Consider the following 23414-nt stretch of genomic DNA (forward strand, 5'->3'; position numbering starts at 1 on the left):
GTCTCATCAGGGCTTAAAAGGGGTTAAAAGTCATTGACTTTGATGCTAGCCTAATTTTTAGCTTAGGATAAGGTGAGCCAAAAAGAGACAAGTGACTACGGGGTGAAGGGACAGAGGAAGAAAACACCGAACACAGAACTGGGGAGGGGAGATAGACTTTGCATGATTGGTAGTTGGGAGCCAGAACAGTGAAAGGTTAGGCAAGTCACATCTGTAGACAAAGGAGTTGACAAAACAAGGGAGTTCATTCACAGACAGCAACCAATTGATATGCAGTTGCTGGTTATCCACTCCATTTCCTCATCCCAAGGCTGGCTAGGCAGAAGGCTATCATCTGTGCTGAGATCTTGTGGAATCTGTGACATCTCCGCTGCACAAGGCATAACTGTCCCCATGGGGAGATCACCTGGATTGATTTTTACTTTCATACTGAGCTTTCTCTGGGAAGTCAGTGTTTGAAGATGAACATATTGTCTTTCATCACTCTTTATTGTGTAAAAATAAACTCAACAATTCATGTAGTTCCAGCAATAAAACAAAAAAAAAAAAGCATGAAGACCAGTAGAAACAGTGCATTTTTAGAACTGCTGATATGGACTGTGGATGTAAGATAGAACAACAACTAATTTAAAATCCAGTAAAGACTGTTAGCAAGAAGTAGGAAAAATATACAGCTTTGGTTAACAGAATGGTAATTCAGGAAACATTTATCCTCTTTCACGTTGTACAGTATATACAATTGTACCACTATCTCCCTTTTTATTTTTGGCAAATCACACACAATTCAGACTGTATTTCTTTATCTTTACATTTCCCCCCTTCATCAGAGTGTACTTAAATTCATAATTAGTTGCAACAGAGTTTCCAATAAGGATGAAAACAGATTGATCATGCAAGGTCCCGTGGTTCTGTTTTGTTTTAAAGAGAACTGCTTAAAATATGCTACCCTGAGCCGAGATTTAAGAACAAGGTTGGGTTTGTATGAATTATTCCTAGCATTCTTTTTTCACAGGAATGGTCACATGGTTCATTCTGATTTCTGAATAGCAGCAGTTTTTTTCCCAGTAATGCAGTATCAACCTTGAACTGCTTATTATATGACCATCTATGTTGCATATTCCTTTGCTACAGCTTTAGATGGTCAAAATGGCTCAGTAAAACCACATGGGATTGTCTTTTTCTCCCCCCCCCCCAGCCAGGGAAACTTCTTGACCAGAGTAAGAGAGAAGATCATTAAAAGGGGTAATGGCTGTGTCCATTTGTACAAACCATGAATTCTTTTAAAAAAGAAACTATATAAAATACTACATATTCAAAATAAACTTTATCATCCTTTATCCTTCATCGGTAGCGTAAAAGTATTTTTTTTCAGGGAACATTGGTTAATTTACTAAATATTCTCTTCTAATAAAATACTTTTTTTGGTAGTAAACTCCTTTTACAACAAGAGAAATCATTTTTTTTACAAAAGCAGAAAGGGTAGATATTTCAAACAGTACCTAAAGGGACAGTAAAGGCTATTTCAACTATTATTACATTTAGGCTGTTTCTAAAAATTGTTATTTGGACTTGCTTCTTGTTGCACATGTCAAGGATTAAGTGCTAGAGGATGAATAACTGACAGATCAATGTTACCATATATATTTGTTAGTTGAATTATGCCTATGTAAATAGCCAGTTTATTCTCTCTGTAAGAAGAAGCTTTTGGAGAATTGTCAGACAGTATGTAGGCAAAACACACACAATGCTCCATATTTTTTCCCCATAAAAGGACATTACCTGAGAGAGGCATGTACTATTCAGTGCAAGATGGAACATTAATCATATTAAGCAATAGGGTTGGTTTGAATGGACCAGATCTATATCCATGCTTGCTAGAGAAACCCTTGTTAGTAAGCCTGGAGTGGAAAAAAGATCGTCTGTAGTGGTGCTGAAGGGACAGCTCCAAGCACCTCCACTTTGATAGACATCGGTAGATCTGAACCAACAGCACAGTGTAGGTCAGGAGGCAGAGATGCTTAAAGAAATACCCCCACTGCTGCCTTTGAGGAATGCTCAGGTGCTGTGGGCTCCTAGGGCTTAAAGGAAGAAATGGTGCTGAAGGGAACAGTCCCCACGGATTTAATAGTCATCAGGATTTTAACAGGGTGTGTTTAAATACAAAAAGAAGTATACTTCTGTTTATCATGGGGAAGAACGCTGCATCCTTGGTCACCTTTTTTCCAGCCACACCTGATATCTATAAATGTGCTCCGATGATGTTTTTTTTTAAAGCATGAACTATTGCTTGGCAAACCCTCACAGCTCTGCAGTAGCCCATGCAAGCAGGCAAGCATTAGACCAGGTAAAACAAGGTTGAGGCACCTACTGAAACATGCAGGAAACAGTGCACCCCATGCCTCCTCTGTGCCTGCAGGGTGCCACAAACTGGGACAGAATCAACAAACTTCACCGAAACACCACATTACTATGCAACCAGCTGCCACTAAAGGTGGAAAGACAAGCAGTCCCATCTAATCAAAGCACATTCTCCATGAGACAGGTCAACGGAGACACTTTTCCAGCTTCCTTAAATTAGTTGGTACCTTAAAAGAAAAACAGCTCAATCTATATTACAATGAGGATTGCACACTCTCCCCCCCCCCCACTTCAGAGAGTTTTGTGCAGGCTCTACACATTCATCCAACCTATTAGTCTCCCTTGTGTTGTTTTAAAAATACAACACAGGCTGTTTTCTGATACATGAAAATGCCACAGCCTCTTTTTTAATCCCCTGGGGTTTTGAAGTAATCCCAGGATTTGCCCTGATTTCCATTTCTGCACATTTCCACTTAAAGCCTCTCTCAAATAGTTTCTCTACTCCTTTCCAAAAGGAAGAATCTTTCGCCTTCATGAAAGTGACATATAGCTCAAATCCCATTGGGCCAGAGAAGCACGGGGCAGGCAAGGCTCATTGGGTGTGTTCTTCCTGTCAACAGCAATCATCCCAATTTATATTTAAAAGGCAAAAATCTCAGCTCCACATAGTGGCCATGGAAATTGGACTGCTCTTGCATGCTTTGCATCCAGCTCCCTCCCCTTACCCCCCACCCCAGCCCCAGCCCTTCATGTTTATGGCTCTTAGTGAGAGTAAATGGATGCTGGCAAGGACAGGGGAATGTCTCGTAAGGAAGATATTAAACTCTCCCAGGCAGCTAATTCTGTGAGAAGCCCAAGGTACATTTCCTTTGTGGTGGAAAGGCAAACAAGAGCCTGCTACAGAACTAAGAAGGGAGAGGAGGGAAATGATTTGGAATTATCTGCCGTCTTCAAGTCACAGAAGCAGTAACTAGTGCCTGTGTAAAGAAAGGACTCCCGGTCCCAACCATGCCTAGGTTTTGTGGTGGTTGACAGAGGCAGATTCTTTACAGCAAAATGAAGGCAGAGCAGGGAGGGAGCTCTGCTATAGCTCCATTAGACTAGATAAGAGACAGCCATTCGTACAAATCACTCAGGATCTGGACAAGACATCTAGGACCCTTGGCCCAGCAGTGCTCCTGAATCTTACACTTGCCCTTGGGGGCACAGATGGCTTTGTAGTGTTCTGGCCACAGCCAGAATATACATGGGGGGGGGGACGTGAACATGTTAAGAGAACAGTCCTACCCCTTACCCCAAGTCTTACTTCTAATCAAGCCACCTTCATGCATCATTCAAAAGCATTTATCCTCTATCGCTAAGAGAATAATTTTTAATACAAAATAAAAAAGTCTACCCATAGGAGAATTGCCTGCTTAAAAGACATAGAGTAGGAATATAGAGATATCCTTTAAAAAGTATATGCAAATGAAGACAAATGTGCTGAAAGAGTCGCACCAGCCCAAAGGCACTCAGGCTTCGAAATGAAGTTGGCAAGCCAGAAAAAAATCAGACCACAATGAGACTTCATAAAGCAAAATGGCAGGAGAATGAAGTCTCATTCCAAAGGGGAAAGGGAGAAATGGGAGATGGGAAGATCTAATGAACCCTCTCCCCTCATCATCAGGTTCCAAAGTTCCAGGTTGCCCTAGAGCTGTTGTCTGAGAAAACTTGGGCTAAGTCTCCTAGACAAACCAGTGGCTGATTCTTTACGACAAACAAACAATAGAGTTGGTGTGATGGAGAAGCAAGAGAGACATATGAGAGGAAGGGGATAGGATTTGTCCATAATTCATTCCTGGGTGGGGAGGATGTCTGTTAACCAAGGGTTAAATGGAATGGGAGGGGAAGGAGCAGCACATTTAGTTGATCTGACGACAGGCTTCAAATGTCCATTTGGTGGCTCCACCGTAAATATCAATGTTGGTCTCAGACCAGGCTATGACGCTACCAGGCAGAGCTTTGTTGCTGCAGGTAGCCAGGTTGTAGATCTCTCCTGGGGTGAGTTTTCGATCCCAGATGTTGAAGTGGGCCAATTCTCCCACAAATGCCTGGGTGGCATCAAATCCACCACCAAGGGTATCCTTGAAGAAAGAAATTAAAGACAGAGGCTTTGAAAATGTGACATGTAGTCTGATCTAAACAGCTGCCTCCCTTTCCCTAGGTGCCAACCCAGCCATTGGGCCTTTCTACAGCCTAAACACTTGAAACAGGCCAGAAAACTTTTAAGGTAGTTTGGGAATGTCAGTGCTAGAGGAGCTTAATAAGAGATAGGGAACACACCATCTCTGAAGTGCATTGTTGTCCCTGGCTTTGATACTGATGGTGTACCTGGGAAGACAAAGGGCTGGATTTGTTCACATGTACACAAAAGGCCACATGCTTTGTTAGATGACATTACTGCATGTGGTGGGCAACAGTGAAACAAATTATCATTAAAAGTCTCTATCCTCCCATGTTGATATTTTTGTATATGCAAAGCTACAATAAACTGAAGGACTATGTGCAAAAAGTTGTCATCATGACATGCAATTGCTGCAGATATGCGTCTAAGTTAATGTGCTGTGCTAGAGGCAGCCAAATGGATCTACGTAAGTTGTTTATGCGATAGGGGAAATAGCTGGCTGCTTTGTTTAGAAATGGAGAGGGGAAGTTTGGCAGTCCTACAGTGTCCCATTCCGTGTGAAAGATTTTGCGGCTGCCCATGACTGGCTTTAGGCAAGCAGGACGGGTTTTTTGATCCACTCTTTTATGATATACATAGAATCTTATCAAATATAGATTGTGGCTGGGGAGTGTTGTTTCCCACGTTGAGAAAATGAGTACATGTTGACTGAAACTGAAGTGCAACCTGCAGGTCCCATGTTTGGGATAAATGTACCATTTACACAATGGACAGGCCACTGTGAGTGATATATATGTTTTGTGTGTGGTTGTTCTTGAATGTGTACATAACAGAAGGGAGCAGGTTGATTCTCTTTGTTTCCTATTCATTTTAAAGTCCTTCTAGCATTCCATCTGTCCTGTCCTCTCCATCTCCTCCTCCTCCTCCTCCTCCCCTTCTGCTCTTATGAAGATGCCATAGATTCTGCTACTGATGGTATTTGGAGGCAAATTTGTAGTACTCACAGTTGAATTGTTCTATAGGGGATCTACTCCCAGAACACCCAGCAAAAATTCACATTTTGCTAGGGAATCCATCATCATTATCAGCCTTATACTACATGTGCCGAAATGTCTTGTACCAGGTTGGTTTCACCACACCATATTCACAGCACAGGAGATCTCTGCACATAAACAACTAAAACTGCTGAGACAATGAAGCATCAAAACCATCAGAACCCCCTGGTTTCCAATATGCACAGCAGGCATCTAGAAATGGAGATGAATTCTAATATGTTGGAGAAAGTAGGGAAAATCCAGGCGTGGCCAGATCAAAAGATGTGGGTCTCCCCCATTTTCTGGCTGATTCCCTTCTATATTCTTCTTATATAGTAAATTACTGTGTAAACCTTATACAGGAAATGAAGAATTCCCAGCAGATATTCTCTCGTTTTTTGCTGTCACCATGCTACTTTACCTGTTCCTGTCCCAGAACAAGGACGCCCTGAGGCTTGATGGGGTGATAAGGTGCCAAGTTTTCCCCATTTCCCTGCAGTGCACCATCCTGATAAGCCTCCCAGACGCCATCCCGGGTTGTCCATGTGATACAGATGTGGTGCCATTTCCCATCGTTAATGACAAACGGGAGCTTTGCCACCTGAATGGAGAAGAGGAAAACTATTGCAGGCATGCAAACCCTACAATGGAGACAAGTACAAATCATGCACGAGAACACGTTGCTCATCCTGACTCATTGGTCCTCTTCTCTAATCACAGAACAGGAATACCTAATCAGAACACCTGTCATAGCATCCTCTAGTCTCCATTGGTACAGCTGGAGTCTTGACAAATATTCAGAACCTTCACCCAACAAGCAATCCTAAGAACCTTTTCCTGGTAGTATGTTACACTGAATAAAACTGGATTTACTTCTGAGCAGACCAGTCTAGGCATGCTTCCCAAGTGATGTCAATTGTGAGGGTACTTTTGCTTTCATAGGATCAAGTTGCCCAACTCCAAAAATGATATGTGTGTTATATTTTGAGAAACTTTTAATACATTTTCAGATTTCATTTAACATAAGACCATATGAAGAGCCCTGCTCTCCATCAGACCAATTGGGTCATCTAGTCCAGCATCCTGACTCCCACGATGGCCAACCAGTTCCCTTGGATGGCCAGCAACAGGGCACAGAGGCTAACTCCTTCCTTTGATGTTGCCTCCTGACTCTGGGATTCAAAGCATTACTGCCTCTGAATGTGGAGGTTCATCTCAGTTAATAGCCGTTGATAGACTTATGTTCCATGAATCTAATACCTTTCCAAAGCTGTTTATTCCTGTGGCCATTACTCATCTTCTAGCAGCAAATTCCATGTTATAATCACTCTCTGTGTAAAGAGGTATTTCCTTTTGTCAATCCTGAAAATACTGCCCCATCTGTTTCATTGGATGCCCTACAGCAGGTATTCTCAACCTCGGTTTTGTAAAACTCTGGGGTTTCTTGACAGCCCTGGAAGGATTTCCTGAATTGATAGGAGTTATGGATATATTGACCTGCCCCCCTCCAAATGGCTGCCCCCCCCCCAAATGACCAATGATGGACCTAAAGAGGTGGGGAAGGGAAGGGGGCCCAGGTGGGCATACACACTACTATGCTTCCCAACCATATTCTGCATGATCATGCAACTTCTGGGGTTTCTCAAAGACTGGATAATGTTTCAGGGGGTTCTCAACCATTAAAAAGTTGAGAAAGGCTATCCTAGAGTTCTAGTATTTGGGGAGAGGGAGAAAAAATTCATTTTGTCAGCTTTCCACTATATGCATAATTTTGTAAATATCCCTCTTTAGTTGCCTCTTTCCCCAGACTCTTCAGCCTTTCCAACCCCCTAATCAACTTGGTTGTCCTCCTCTGTACTTTTTCCAGCTCTGCAATGTCCTTTTGGGATATGGTGGTCAGAATTGTACACCATATTCCAAACAAGACCACAACACAAATCTATACAGGGCCAATGCAATATTGGCTGCTTTATTCTCAATTCCGTTCCTAAGAATCCCCAACATAGAGTTTGCCTTTTTCACCGCTGCAGCACAGTGGGCTGACACTTTCATTGAGCTATCCACTATGACCCTAAGATCATTTCACCTCTCAACCTCAGCAAGTTCAGACCCATCTGCATGACTTTACATTTACCAGCATTGAACTTCATTTGCCACATTGTCACCCACTCACCCAGTTTGTGGAGGTCCTCTTGAAGTTCTTCACAGTCAGCCTTGCTTTTCACCATCCTGAATAATTTGGTTTAATCTTCAAACTTGGGCACTAGACTTCTTACCCCTAGTTCCAGTTCATTTATGAATAAATTAAATACTAATAGCCTCAATTACAATCCTTGTGGGACCCCACTGCTTACTTTCCTCCATTGTGAGAACTGCCCATTTATTTCCACTCTTTGCTTCTTGTCATTTAACAAGTTTTTAAGCCATAGGAGAACCCGTCCTCTATCCCATAACTGTTTATAAAGGAGTTTTTCGTGAGTTACCTTGTCAAATGTCTTTTGAACATCTAGGTATATAATGTCTACTAGGTCACCATTGTCTAATTGCTTCTTCATTTTCTCAAAGAAGTCCAAAAGGTTGCTGAGGCAGGACCTCCCTTTGCAGAAGCCATGCTGGTTTTTCCTCAGCAGGCTTTGTCCCTCTATGTTCCTAAAAATTCTATCTTTGATTACAGTTTCTACTAATTTGCCTGGGGCAGATCTTATACTGACTGTCCTGTTATTTCCTGGTTCCCCTTTGGATCCCTTTTTAAAAACTGGTGTGACATTTGCTGCTCTTCACTGTTCTGGTACAGTGACTGAATTTAGTGATAATTATACTAACCTGTATATATAACCTATCTCACATCTGAGTTCCTTAAGAACTCTCTGGTATATGCCATCAAGACCTGGAGACTTATCGGGTTTTCATTTCCCCAGTAGGCCTAAAACTTCATCTCTGGTCACTTCAATTTGGGTCAGTTCTTCAGAATCCACTCCTGAAAACAGGGGCTCTGTTAGTGGTATATGATCCATGCTTTCCACAGTGAACTAGAAGGAAAATATGTCATTGAGCTTCTCTGCCATCTCCCCATCTTCCTTTAGAAACCACTTTATTCCTTGCATTCCCAAATGCCCAGGTTTCCTGATTATATATATTTTGTCTGGATGCTTTTAGCAACCCTCTCCTCAAACTCATTTTTTCCCCATGCCTAATTATTGTCCTATAATTTTGGGACAGAGCCTATAGTCCCTCCCATTCAATCCATTGCTTCATACTTCCTGAGAAGGCTTCAAGGAGAACTGTAACTTGGGTTGTTTGGATACCTTGATATGTTTGGTTCAGTATGTACATTCAAAACCCCAAGTTCATACGTGTGAAAATGTGGTGTAGCCAATGTGCAGGTTAGGAGCTTGCATTTTTCTGATAATATGTATAAATTATCTGTAAAGAAAGACCTTTTCTTTGACTTCAGGCCACAAGACTATACATCTAAAATTTTTGTTTAGTAAATATAAACATTTCATACTCTGAGTAAATACTGGGGAGGGAAAAGGGGAGTCATGGCTCCTGAATCTGTAAATACTTCCCTGAAGAGCATGCCACATACAAGTCCATTTGGAACGTATGTTAAATTTCCTCCAGGAAAGACATTGAAGCCCAGAGAGTTTTAACTCACTTCCTTTCCCTTGAGTTCACTTCAAAAGCAAAGTCATATTTTCTAATGGCTCCTGTTGGCAGCAGAGGATAGGTCCTGCAGTAATGGATTTAAAGTACATGGAGAATGATATCAGGTGGAAAAAAATTCAGAGTCAGAGTAATTCAGCAGTGGAATTGACTGCCTAAGGAGGTGGTGAGCTCCCCCCCACTGGCAGACTTCAAGCAGCGGATGGACAGATTCTTATCCTGGATGCTTTAATTTGGTCCTGCACTGAACAAGATGTTGGACTAGATGGCCTGTACAGCCCCTTCCAGTTCTATGATTCTAATATTGATGGTTGCAGTATTAACCAGCACAGTCACGAGTGGTGCAAAAGATATTACTGGGTGTTCTGAAAGAGGATGCAGAATTTTGACTACTTAACTATGCATGTAATGTTGATCTCTCCACCACTTACCTTGTCATTAATAAGTATTTCCATGGGATTGTTGCCCCACTCAATAAGCACCAACTCATTGGCTTGTCCTGGCACCGCATAAGAGAAAGGTGTACCTACACCTGGGGAGGCATTAGATTTTATCCACATGCAAATACTGAAGGCATACATCTCTGGCAGGCTTTTCTTGACTTTGGCATACATGTAGTTGGTTCTCAAGGGAAATGTCAGCTGAAACTTGTCTGTCGGCCTGTTGTCTTTCTGACCTAGGGGAAAATAGAGAGGACATTTGCCTGGTGTCTTGAGAGCATACTAAGACAAGGTGGTCCTATAAAGGGCGGTGATCTGGAGACATAATTAGCAAGGGGAATAGGGTCTCTCAGCTCCCTTTTCAACCTCATAACTACCATTGCAAACCAACCCAAACCATGGAATTGTCATTCTCTATCCTTCTTTCTTTCATTATATAACAAGCCTTAAGATGGCACTGTTTAAATCCCTCCAGCATATTTCTGCACTCTAATCCTGGTCACATGGACAGTACTTGGAGAATAAGGTCTCTCTGTATCTCCTGCACCTTCCCCCTCCCAGGGCTTGTAAATTTTTTACAACAAAGCTAAAAAGAGCTAATGAGCACTAATCAATCCACAGGAAGGAAACAGGCAAAATGATCCTATCTTGCTTCAGTTTAAGATATACAGATTTCATAGAAGGGGGAAGAAAATGATATAGTTTGTCCTAGGTCACTTAGAGGGTAGATCCCAAAGCTCTGAGATACAGAAGGCTAGCAGAACAAATGTGTGTTTTCTCTCTTTAAAATGTGACAAGTACATGGTATTTTTTCCTCATTTAGTGAAGCATTTATTTCAAATGTGACAAATATTTTGGAACAATTACATACTTATTTATTGCTTTTCCCTAGGACACATAAACACCCATCCACACATTCCTATCCACTAGTTTGAGAGAAGAATAGGGTTGAATGTGCTCATAGCTGAACAGTAAAACATGGATTTTTCATCTCTTTAGATAATAGAATGGGGGACCATTCCTGTGTTCCGTGGGGGGCAAAGTAGATCTGTTTATCCAAATGTAGCATTATTCACAATAAATGCTGATGGTTTCATTCTGTGCCTTTTACCTTTCTCTAGGTCACTGATCCTTTGGTGAAGGGACGTTAAGGTGCTTTCTATTTTCCCTCTTTCTTCAGTTTCATTCTTAGGGTTGTACTTTCCTTCCTCCAAGCTGTTAATTCGGGACAGCACTTGCTTCTCTAAATCATCAATGTTACTCTGGAGTATATCCTTTAAGGAATTGGTCTGGCTGGATGAATTCATTCTACTGAATTGCTGTGTGGGATCGGGAGGGGAGGGGAGAAGCAAAGAGAGTAAGTGGATTGTTGCAAACCAAATTAACACGGCAGCATTATTTACTGGAGACTAGTTCTGATGCCCATTACCCTGAGAGTTAAACTCATTTAGAGCTTATCAAGCTAAAGAACAATCAATCACTTCATTAAACAAAAGCATTCCATCTGCCATTGAAATGCACCGGGTGCAGGAAGAAAAGCTCAATTTTTCCTGTGGACAATTTATCTTTGAAAAGGGGCAAAGGCAACTTTGAAAAGGGGCAAAGGTAACATTAGAGTGCATTAGAGCAACAAGAAGGACCAACCCCAAAGCTAGCCTGGCATATCTTCTTGACTAACTCTGAGGAATAAGAGAAAGGAGAAAGTTGTACCTCCAATGTTTCTAGCCTTGTTTTAAGTGACTGCAAAGTTTGCCCAAGTTGGCTCAAGGTCTCTGCAGCTGGAGTCCGAGAGAGATCTCCCATGGTGTTTTTGGAAGAACCGGTCTGTTTCCTGTTGGAGCCCCCACCCGTTTTGGATTCACCAGGGACTGTCTCCAGCAAGCTCTGGCTCTCACACCTGCCCAGCTTAGTGGTCAGTTCCCTAATGGTTTCCTTTTGGTTCATGATGGTCTCCTTTTGCTGAAGCACTGTTTCCCGGAGCTGTAGCACCGTGGTCTTCAGATCTTCTGTGCTGCCACCGGTCTGCATTGAAGAAGTACACATGTCCATATCCACCGGCACTGAGGTGCAGATAAAACGAGTCTGTCCAAAATTCTGGGCGCATCCTCTCAAGAAGAAAAAAGAAGCCAACAAGAGGCTGCAACGGATCCCCGCAAACATGGCTGAGGCAAAGTTCCCAACAGACGCGGAGCACCGAAACCGTGGACTTTGTTTCAGCACCATGGAACTGTCCGCCGAACTGCCGAGCTGACTGCGGTACGCAGGCTCCTTTTATAGAGGGCGGGAGGGGCTACAACGCCGTTGACGTCATAATAGGGTGGAATCCCTGTTTAATTGCCTTGTGACCCATCGTGTTTCCTGTTTTAAGGAGGTCTAAGTAAAAGTAGAGGGTCCCGCATGCATTGGCCGAGCCTGATAATTGCGCGCCGCTGCCTGCTTTCCTAGCGCGGAATGGAACCACGGGTAGGAAGAACCGGCGGTGGGTGGGGGCGTCCAGTTTGCGCATGAAAGAACCAGCGGTGTGACAGCCGCCTAATGCATGCGCGTGAGCAGCAGAGAGTTTTCCTCCGTTGTCTAGAAAGTGCTGCTTGGGGTGTGTTTAAAAAGCAGCCAGAGGGCTGCGCTGGGTGCCGGAAGAGACGCTCGGTTTTCCCTGTGGACAATTTACCTTTGGGAAGGGGCAAAGGCAACATGAAAGGGGGTGTTTGTGTGCAAGTTAATCCTCTCTCCGTGCCCTAGTTTAGCTAGCGAGGGGTGTTGATGAAGCAAACCGTTATGGTATGAAGAATCAGGAGTAGGGTCAAAGGTTTTGTAAAAGAAATCCTAACCCAGCCGTTGTGTATACGGCCACGAGTATGTAACTCCGCTGTGTGGCGTGCGAAATAGTCACTGCAGCAAAGTACGGCTGCTCTAAGAATAAGCCGTGTTGTGATCGGCGTGGTGTGGATTTTCTCCGAGTGGAGTAGCTGAGGGTGGGGTGCGAATGCTTTAACCTCTGGTGTCTCTGGCTGTCGAATAGCGACTCTTCGGGAGTAGTTCAGCCTTGAGAATCTTTGCTGTGAATCATTTCCTGACTGCGTCTCTGCTGGGTAACCCATGTGTGGGTGCGCGCACTCGTGTGCAACACACACATGTAAGAATATCAGCCTTGTATTAAGTTTGGAAAGAAGAAGCTTTGTTAGGAGGCCTGAATAAACGAATGTGTTGGGAAACTTCGCATGGAGGACAAGGCAGGCTGAGGGGTATCATTGCCTTAGATGCAGGTGAGATATTTTTAAGGAAGAACATGAGGGGCGAATCCTTTTGGACTTGCCTACTGGGCACCTCTCTTTCGTCTTGCTGTTTGTTTCTAGAAAGCTATGCAACTGAGCTCTCCCCTTAGTCAAGACGGACAGTGGCCCATGGAGATAATTCATTGGAACTCTGCACATGCTCATAAACACTGTCACAGAAGACACGTTTCCAGGATTGAGCTCTGTTCTCGCTTTCTCGTTCGGCCGGTGTATTGTGGGCTCCTGCTTTTTTGCCCGTTTAGATCAGCGGCGAAAACCGACAGCGTGCCCCGAATCCGTTCTATTGTCACGGCAGAGTTCTCCGGAGGGGCTTCGGCAGAAGGCGGGGCTTCAGTGCTCTGGCACACGCGTCAATTTCACTGCCTCTGCAGCTCAACCGGCCAAACAGCGGGGGCTACTTGTCACGCCGACTTCTTCCCGCTGACGGTTCCCTCGCCCCCTGGGCCCAGCCGGGAGACTCGCTTCCAGGAACACAGTTCTCCCGCAGGAAACATCCTGCGCCCGAGGAACAGTCAGCGGAAGAAACTCGCTTCCTCTCCAAGCACCGGTCCTTGAATGACGGCGAGCGGCTTCCTGCACAGTGCTGCTGAGGCGCCGCCGAGGCTCAGGAAATGGAGCGCTCAGATCGATCCCGGTCTGCTTCCACCCCCACCCCCACCCCCACCCCTTTCTGTTTGCCTGCTCCGGGAATAGGCGAGCCGTGGCCTGGGCTGTGTACTACCGGGGAAGCTTGCAGTTCCGCGCAAAATGTTCCGTTCTGAATCTGTCCCACAAAGGAGATGGCAGACAGGCGAGGGATTGTAATACCCATCATTTGCCTTTTGTTCTCCATCCTAGCCCTTCACCTTGGGCTTCAGTTCCCACCAGCTGTGTCACCGGAGCTTGACTCTGATTATCCACTGGTTTTGGGGGCGGGGAGTCCCCCTGCAATGCATATAGGTCCCTGCCTGAAAAATCCCAGAGAATGTTCAATGTGGCTTCCTATTGGAAGAACTGGAGGTCGGGATAGCTATATAGGATATATGCTGAGAGGGAGAAAGGGACACGTCTTCATGCTGGTGTCCACACATAACGAAAATGCACAGGTGTGTTACTAGGAACACAAAGGGAAATTCTGAGCTGAGCACATTTACACCCCCCTAGAGTATCCTGTCAGCTTCATCATCCACTCCCCATCCCATTTTCCTTAGGAAACCCCCTGCTGCAAAGGTGGCAGATGTGCTTAAAGGTTTAATGTCCTATATATTTATCTCTCCTTCTCCCTGAATGCAGTGGTGGGAAGAGCAGAGGTGCTATCTCAGGTTTCAGTAGCAGAGGTCGAAATTCACAGCAAGCATCAAAAGCCTGCTGTTGGATGGATACAAGACTAAACTGCCTACAGCTTCTTTTTTACATCAGAGCCCTTGCCCTTGAGAGCCAGCTTGGTGTGGGGGTTCAGAGTGGTGGCCTCTAACCTGGATAATTGGGCTTGATTCCCCACTCCTCCTCCACATGCAGCCAGCTAGATGATCTTGAGTTAATCACAGTTCTCTCAGAGCTCTCTCAGCCTCACTTCCCTCACAGGATGTCTGTGGTGGGGAGAGGGAGGGTAGGCAACTATAAGCTGCTCTGAGACTTTTTTCATCTTCTTCCCTCAAGTGGCAGAGCATCTGCTTTGCATGCAAATGATCCAAAGTTCTGTCCCCAATATCTCTAGTTAAAAGGTGAAATAGTAAACAATGTGAAAGACCTCAGCTGCCAGCCAGAGTGGACACCACTGACCTTAATAGACCAGTAGTCTGACTCATTGTAAAACAGAAGCATATATTCAAGGGGACAGCCTAATGTAGACAAGAAAAGGGGCAGAGATTCTCCCAATCTGAGTGGGAAATAGCCATGGTAAGACTTGGCCTCTGCTTGCCAACATGAACACAACTTTGTTTCACGATCCACCATTCAACCCAAAGCCAGACATTGCATAAGAAAAAAGACATCACAATGTGTCCAACACATGGCTGGGATGCTGCCTCAACCCCAGCAGCCCTGTAGCAAAACTGCTGCTGTCTCTTAGCCTCATGTCCCTTGCAGAACCATTGTGAGAACAGAAGACAGAGCCCTGTGAGTTGCTTAGAGGAAGAAGAGCATAGGTCTGTGCATACATATTTTTAAAAAGGACTCCTAGCTAGTCTCTGAGTTATCCAGTGAAGTGGCGGGGGGAGGGGGGAAGTAGAGGGAGTGCTCACAACTTGACTTGACGAGGAAGGAAGAAAACAACATGTGTTCAGTCGATACAAATTTTTACTGTTCCGTTACATGTTGTTCCTCCTCCTTCTCTTTCCTTCCTTCCTTCCCTCCCTCCCTCAGGTGATCACTGGACTGTCCTTGAGAGAACAAGGTGGTGCCGGTTTCCTCTGGAGAGCCAGAAGGCATCCCTGCAGAGTGAACAGGTCTGGGAAGGGCTGCTAAGAAAATGCCGTCGCCATGCAGCAGCAGCAGCAGCACAGCTTCCCCACTACCTCCACCACCATTCCTCTGGAATAGCCCCACTAAAGCCAGTTTGTTCTGGGTGAGGTTTGTAATACAGCTGGCTATTCTGGACCTCAACAGCTCTACAGTGAATTTAAAAAACAAAACAAAACAAAAACAGAAGAACAAAGCAAAACATCCCAGAATTGTCACTGAGGCCACCTTAAATAAAACCAGCCTCCCTGCTATTCTCTGGGGTGACCAACTCCCACTTATTTTCATCTGTTGAACATTCCCTAATTTAATCCCACCCACCCCAATTGGTATTTTCCCCCATTCACTCTGAGCAGAAAGTGGAGGCAGGGACTGGAACCTGTTCACTGAGCCATCAGCTCTAGAGAAAGACTTTTGCTTCAAATATCTTGCCTTGTCCCACTCTGTTATCCAGGCTTAAGACTTCTAACAGGATCACTTTCACCAAGCAAGTATCAACAGTATCAGTCATTCAAAATTAGCTGAAATGGACTACCAAACTCCGCCCTACCCCCTGCTGCCCCACGGGTAGTCTCTGTCTTCTAAGTGTCGAGGAAAATGCTACCACAAATGAACTACATGTAGCAATCATGGGGCTCAGCACATAATGACACAACATTTCTGATGCAGAACTTAAAGTGGGGGGTGGGTAGAATCTCAGCTGTATGATTAATGATATAAATACAGATAGACTGTTCCATATTTCAAGGTTAGAACACCTTATTTTATTCTCTTCTCTTGCCATTTTCCCCTATGCATTAAGAACTTTGGTGCCAGATGCACAGACCAATAATATGCTTAGCCCACACCTCAAGAATTGTTTTTTTTCCTGTGCCCCCCCGCACACACACACACAGAGTATAAGCTGTTTGGAATCTATGCCTCTTCAACATTATCTTTCTCCCTTTTAACTTTAAATCCAGACAAAACAAGAAAATCACCAATTGCCAGGTCTTGACATTTCCTTGCTGAGAATTTCATTGGGTCCCTTCTTTAAGAGAGCAGCATAGGACAGCAGCTTCTGGAATAAAACGAGTATTTCTAAGCTAGTGGCAAGGCATAAGCACGGGATGCATCAGATAGGCGTTCTTCAAGAGGAGATATGGGGAGAAGGCAGAGTAATGCCAGCTTTAGGCACTAATTCACAGCAGCTCTAATAGCCAGGGGAGGGGTGGGGAGAAGGAGAGGAGAAACTTGCCTCCCTGCCAGGGAAGAACATACCAACAGCAGCCAAAGCTTTCAGCAAAGGAGAGTCAAAGCTGGGAAGCAGAAAGCCAAATCCAGCCTCTCATCAAATGCACATGTTCTGGGCAATGAGCCCAAAGATCTTAGTGCTCCACTGGAGCTCTGCGAGTGATTCATTGGCTGTAATAATCTGGGATTGGCCACAACACTTCCCAAGAATCACAGGGATGAATGAGGCTTTGATGGGTGCTCTCTCCCTTTTGAATGATAAATGTAGAAGTCCACAGAAGAAACTGCTGTTAGGAATCACTAAAGAGTATTCATATGGTTGTTATGATGGAATCATAGCTTTCTATTGTTTATTTATGCCTTCAAAGGGTGGAGAGTCAAGAATGCCATGGCAAGATAGAGAGTTCTTGGCTAAATGTAGTTAATATTTTGTAATTTATTTAACAGATTTTTATTCTGCTTTTTGACCAAATAGCATTTGAGGCAGCCAAAGGATCAGATAGTCATTACATTTCCAAAGAGAAGGTTGGACAGGGTTGTCGGGGAGGGAGGGGGGTGCAAGTCAGATCCCAGGATACAAGACTCCAAGATCTGGATCAGCTTCAGACTCGGGATCTGGGCAAGGTGCTGCAAAGAGGACAGTACCACCCCCCCCCATGACCACAATCCTATATTTTATAGGATATTAACAGGAGGACACTGGGTGAATCCAGATTTTGAATCCTTGGCTGCGGAAATAGTTGAATGGGGGTACAGAAAAGCATGTCATATCTTGCAGGTTGCCTCCCATTCCTAGGGCAAGAAATGTTCTCAAAACTGATTTTTTTAATAAGAAGCAGTAATTTATTTATTGTATTTATTGTATTTATATACTGCCCTCCCTGAAGGCTCAGGGCGGTATATATGAGACAAGAAACGATATAGGTAACTCGATTTGTGGTAATAACAAGTTGATAACAACAATAACATTAGCATAATAACAATAATTTTAATAAACATGGAAACTGTTGTCTTCCCTCTCCTACTGATCCTCAACCCTTCCTGTATCTGCATCCTGTTTAAAATTTTTGACAAAGTCGTATTTTCAGCCTATGAGAACATTCTTAGGAGTAATTCCTAACAATGTTTTACCAGTGATGTTAACTTGAACACATATTTATAAAAACATGACAAAGGATGTTTATTTTTTATAAACTAGATTTTCAAAATCTATCATATCACATTTGGAATTAATGTAATTATGTCATTGGAAATACTAAAAACATCCAACCTTTACAGTTTTTTTCAATGAAATATTGGTTATCAAGACATATATCAATAACTCTAGTGAAATCATTGCACAACCTAAACAAAGGAACTTCAGTTCTTATTGTATTGAATTATTTAATTTATTAAATTCTAATTGGGATATGTGGGGCAATATGTTTTCTTATTTTCCCATACAGTATTAATACGTCTTCAATCAGTGGGTTTAGACATAACTCTCTGCATGTTATTTTAATTGTTTGTTTATTCAAAATATTTATACCCTCCTTTATTTCCTTAGACTTAAAGTGAATACTAGAATTGCAAAAGCTGCAAGGACACCAAATCAAGACAACAGTTCATCAACAAGATAATACACAGGCTAAAAACATATGACAAATGGAATTCTATTACATTTTTTTTGGCTAAGTATGTCTCATAGTGGATGATACTACCCATCTGGCCATGCCAATCTGTTTCTTCAGTTTCTCAGTTTGTTGTATTTTTAAGAATGTTTGATATAATGTTTATTGTTATGATTTTCCATAGGTGCATAACTTTGTATTTTCTTTTTTCTAAAGACTGTTTAATATAAATCATGATTATGCTGATTTTTATGTGATAGGGCAGGAACAAATGTGATTGTATGGTTTGACATGGCTGTAAACATTGCATTATGGGGCCCAGGTGGTAGATGGAAAGCATGCTGTTAAGTGTAGCTGTTTGTTGATTTGGGATAACAATCTGTTACAGTTGTCCTGCAAGATCCAGGCCTGCTGCCTGGAGTACTGCAGGCTCAGTTCAAGATAGGCTTAGAAATCACAGATGCCCTAGTGCTATTTCCAAAAATCCCTATGCTATTATCACTGTCAATCATGCTTATATTGCTCCTCTTTCCTGGAGCATGGGGTGGCATGAATTCCTTCATTTTATCCTGTGGATATTTTGACTTATCATGCAGTTATTTATTTTTATTTATTGATTGATTTTATAAAGAACAAGACATTACTTTAAAAGAGACACAGAAGAAAAAGAAGGAGTATACAATAGATCACACATGTAAAATAATTACATATTACTGGGTGTATGGAACAGAAGATATTTCTCCCCAACACTGTTTTTGCTATAATTTTCAAGAAATCCTCTATAAAATCCCATAACCCTTACCTCAAACATTTTAAATTTCAAATTTCACAACTGATGTACTTTAAAACTATCTCATAAATTTCATCACTACTACATATTGTATATTGCACTCCAGCTCTCCTCTCAGCAGATCTAGATGAAGGTTTGTACTATTATTTGTGGATAAAGAAATTAACCAAAATGATCATAACACAATAAAGCAGTCACACCATTAAAAATTAAGTTTTGAGAATATGGCTCACACCAGAACTTATTGAGTCCTTCAAATTCTCCACTTGCTATCTATAGAGAAAAACAACCCCAATTCTTCCTCCCAAGGGTTAATGAATGGTTCCATCTTGCAGGAGTCTGCAAGGAGAGAGTAGCTCAGGCAGACTCTTTTCTTCCTCAAGGACATCACTATGCCTGGATAATTACTTATGAGAGAAACCTGGTGTCTTGTGAGGGAGAGGGGGAGATGAGGTAATCTAGAGAGTTTTAGCAAGGGCTGGCTGGCTGACCCTGGCAGGCTAAAAATTGTATCTGGCCTGGTAATTGAGAGACACTATGCCAGCTTGGATTTTCTCAGGCCACTGTTTATGAAATTGCTGCAGCATTACAGACTCTGAATTGGGGACTGCTTATACAAGTAATTAAGAATGTGCCTTCTGATATGGATTTTCAAGTGTCAGATAGTAAGCTAGTTTCATTATTTTTGTTGATTGCTTTGAGGATATTGTTATATTAATACAATTTCTATCTAAGCATTTTTTCTAATTTTCTCTTACTAATTATATACATCTATACATCTATATCTAACATATGCATGCTTACTCTGAGATTCCATAGGGCTCTGTCAGGAATTCCTTGACTTGTTGCCAGCTTAAGAGGATCAGGGCCTGCATGCAAATAATAGTACTTAGTTTCTTAACATACAGTAGTATGGTACATGCTCAGGGAAAACTCATGTCCTTGATAGATATTAGAGAAAGGCATCATGCATCTACTGAAGGCACAGACAACCTGTTCACAATTTACAATGAACACATGTCCAATCCATGTATGATTTTTTTCATATATGCACATATTTTTGTTTACATTTGTATTGTTTATGCGTATTTTACCTAATAAACTGCTTTGAGCCTCCAGTATGGGAGAAAAGGGAGATAAAATAATGTCTAAAAATGATCCGTCTAGGTTTCCCCAAGATATGTGGGAAAATATCTCATGGAATTCATGCATCTGCACTAGTCACCCATGACAACCTAGTGAGTTGCATAATATTTCCTTTATGGAGGAGATTTCTGTGTAGAATTTTTTCCCTAGGACTGAAGAGGTCCTAATCTGTAGCACTGGCATTTGCTTATCAGAGTGGGGCAGCCAACATTATGATGTCACAAGTTCCCTTCTGGGCTTACAACTGATTCCCAGGGGTTTTTAATAATGTTGCTACAGATCACCTGCCTGCTATTTCCATTCTATTCCCCTTGATTTAGGAAGGGTTGGATTTATGCTATTTTGTTTACTTTTTTTTTTACTTTCTACAATCTGCTAGATGACATGTTTTATTTTTGTCTTTTTATGGTCCCTTGTAAACTCTTGCGGTCTATTTTACAGCTTGTTGTTCTTACTCTTTGCCTTTGAGATGGAAAGCTCCTCTCTCCGCTCGGCAACAGGCAAAGATTTTAGTCTAAAGTGTGCTGCATTTTGCTGCAGTCCCCTTTTGCAGTTCTCCATCTTCTCTATGAGGGATCCCTTTTTCTCACTGTCCCCACCTCTGCTCTGTATCTTTCCAATTAATAAAGTGAGATAATAAATAATAAACCAAATAATAAAGTGAGAAGGCTCTTTATACAAGCCAGGTCTCAGCAATGCTACAGGGACATGGATCCTTTTATTACAAATAATTAATTTTGTTACATATTGCATAAGATCCTAAGAAACTTTCTGGGGCAATCTCTTGCCTGCTGAATGCACAGTCCTTATCAATATTACATTGCATTTGGGTACCATAGTTATGAAGTTCCATTAAAATTTAACTCGTGGGTTAAAACTTCCGCATTCCCTTTAAAGAAATGTAGTCAAAAAACCATCATAGAGGGTGCAGGATAGAGCTGGGATGAAGGTCAGTGAAGAGCCAAAAAGTAAAGGCACATTAAAGCATTTTCCTGAGCAGAGAGACAGAGGACTGGATAAGAAGATGCTGAAGGAGAGTGGATCCTGCTGTTTCTTGCATTGCTTTATGTGTAGAATCATAGAGTTGGAAGAGACCTCCAGGGTCATCTACACCAACCCCCTGCAGAACACAGAAAATTCACACCCAATTTCCTTACCCACATTTCTTCTTACTCTCTGCTTAAGACTTACCATGGTATCCATTTATCAGACTTTGGTTTCTATCTTTTCCCATCTATTGTAGATTGGAAGGGACCATATTGAATCTATAATAAAATTAGAAAAATGCTCCTTCCTTGGGTGAGAAGATGAATGTGGCGATGTTCAACAACAATATAAACAAATGGGGGAGGGGCTGCTGGGTCCATTCTTATATCACCCTACTGATATTGTTTTGAAAATTGGGTGGTGTAGAGGAAAGGGAAAAAAGGAAGGGCCCAGGAAGGGATAGGACGGAGGGTGTGGTTTGACAATGAGCCGTGGATATTGTAACATGTAGAAATTAGCAAACCCCTGAAGCAATGTGGGGCCAGAGCTGCCAAAACCACAGCTGCAGGAACCCCCCCCCCCAACATCTTAGCCTTAAGTCTATATGATTAGGCATAGGGGCACTCTTAGTGATTCTGAGGCCCAAGGGACAATTTGTGGATGGAGATACAGAGTCACCAGGTAAGGTAGTAGGACATTAGGGCCAGGTCAGCTACCACATGGCTAAGGCAGCCCTTGAACAGGAGCAGCTATGGAAGAAGGATTACCAACTTGCCTGGGGGTGGGGGATGTCTTGTTGTCACAAGCTTTTCATGGCATGAAAGTTAATAACTTCATTTGGCAAATAGTATCTCATGATAAAGGGACAGTATACTTTTTAATCCAGGCAGTTAGCAAGTCTCCCTCCCTCGCTCCTGCATAGTTTTGTAAATCTGTTTTATGCATGGTATATTGGGATAGTGGCTACCAGAATTCAGGGATCCTCTACATCTAATGGACTGGATTCAGAAATATCTCAGTGGTAGGGACAGAAAGTCAGGGTGTGGTGAGTTAGAATCATAGCATCATAGAGTTGGAAGGGGCCATACAGACCATCTAGTCCAATCCCCTACTTAATGCAGGATCAGCCTAAAACATCCAGGATAAGGCTATGGCCAGCCACTGCTTGAAGACTGCCAGTGAGCAAGAGCTCACCACCTCCTTAGACAGTCGATTCCACTGCTGAACTACTCTGACTGTGAAAATTGTTTTTCTTAATATATAGCCAATATAATTCTACGTGTAGTTTAAATCCATTACTGTAGGTCCTATCCTCTGCTGCACACAGTACTCCAGGTGGGGTCTGACCAATGCAATATACAGTGAGACTATGCCATCTTGTGATTTTGATGTGATGCCTCTGAGTTGTTTCTTTAGAAGTTTTAAAAGAGAAGCTACATTAAAGAAATGCTGATTCTGTGAGCTTAGGCTATGTCCATGCTTGATTGTTGTTGCCCATTCTTGCATCAGGGAAATACTGATTACCACTTTGGTATCAGATGGCGAAATTCCTCCAGGCCACACTGGCCAAGGATTCTTTTTGGGAGAGGAGCATCATCTGGGCATGGAACTAGGGTCACAGTGGTTGGGCAGGGAGATGTGAGTCTTCTGTATTGTGGATTAGATAACCCTGGAGGCCCCTTCCAGCTCTATGATTCTCCATATTCTCCTCTTCTCTGCACAGGTCACTTTGCCCACATTTATTCCCAGAATCACAGGACCTGCATGGAATCATTTCAGATGCATAGCCATGTTGGTCTGAATTTGAGTCCAATGGCACCTAATTTACTTTTTCATTGCCTGAGAAAGTGTGCATACTCATGAAAGCCCACACCTAGAATAAAACTTCATTGGTATTAAAGGTGTCACTGAACTCAAATTTTGTTCTACATGGAATAATAGCCTGCATGGAATAATAGCTATGCAGGGCAGAAGGCTGCAGTAGAGATAGGGAAGGTGCTTTCTGCCTCTTCTGCCATGCAGTATCAAGCACAGGAAAGCAACGATTTCAACCCCTTCTCTCACACTGCTGCAGGCTCACAATCCACATGGCTATTGCTTTACATGAGTCCCAAGACTTCAGGAATAAACTTTTCTGTGAACAGAAAGAAGAATGCTGGAAAGATCTTAAACCCTTACATTTGTGGCTTACTGTATTCACCCAGGGTCTGAAAGCCATGTTGTGAGCAGTCCAACATGTTACAGGGGAACATAG

The 23414-nt window shown here is 42.8% G+C and overlaps 1 protein-coding gene and 1 long non-coding RNA gene across 2 annotated transcripts; one reads left to right on the forward strand and one right to left on the reverse strand.

Annotated features, from left to right (window-relative positions):
• Positions 1-470: 470 nt before the first annotated feature.
• On the reverse strand, positions 471-12097 carry NPTX1 (neuronal pentraxin 1). The gene is made up of 5 exons (XM_077328216.1): positions 11373-12097; positions 10774-10981; positions 9654-9898; positions 5978-6157; positions 471-4481 (listed from the first exon to the last, which is right to left on the reverse strand). Exons 1-5 carry the CDS (start codon positions 11883-11885, stop codon positions 4260-4262), a joined length of 1368 nt encoding a protein of 455 aa, XP_077184331.1. The 5' UTR covers positions 11886-12097; the 3' UTR covers positions 471-4259.
• LOC143832984 (uncharacterized) lies at positions 12029-21549 on the forward strand. Its single transcript, XR_013229474.1, has 3 exons — positions 12029-12125; positions 15299-15500; positions 18174-21549. It is a non-coding gene; the product is annotated as an uncharacterized LOC143832984 (long non-coding RNA).
• The last annotated feature ends 1865 nt before the right edge of the window (positions 21550-23414 follow it).

Source organism: Paroedura picta, chromosome 3 (genome assembly GCF_049243985.1).
Source record: "Paroedura picta isolate Pp20150507F chromosome 3, Ppicta_v3.0, whole genome shotgun sequence".
Taxonomy (NCBI): domain Eukaryota; kingdom Metazoa; phylum Chordata; class Lepidosauria; order Squamata; family Gekkonidae; genus Paroedura; species Paroedura picta.

What these genes read in the sequence shown, in the direction of transcription:
- NPTX1 (XM_077328216.1), bottom strand. Translation starts at nt 11,885, where the DNA reads ATGGTGCTGAAACAAAGTCCACGGTTTCGGTGCTCCGCGTCTGTTGGG. An exon ending in CAAGGCTAGAAACATTGGAG is followed by an intron (nt 10,982 to 11,372) that starts GTACAACTTTCT and finishes GATCCCACACAG; the next exon opens with CAATTCAGTAGAATGAATTC. An exon ending in AAATACTTATTAATGACAAG is followed by an intron (nt 6,158 to 9,653) that starts GTAAGTGGTGGA and finishes TTCTCCATTCAG; the next exon opens with GTGGCAAAGCTCCCGTTTGT.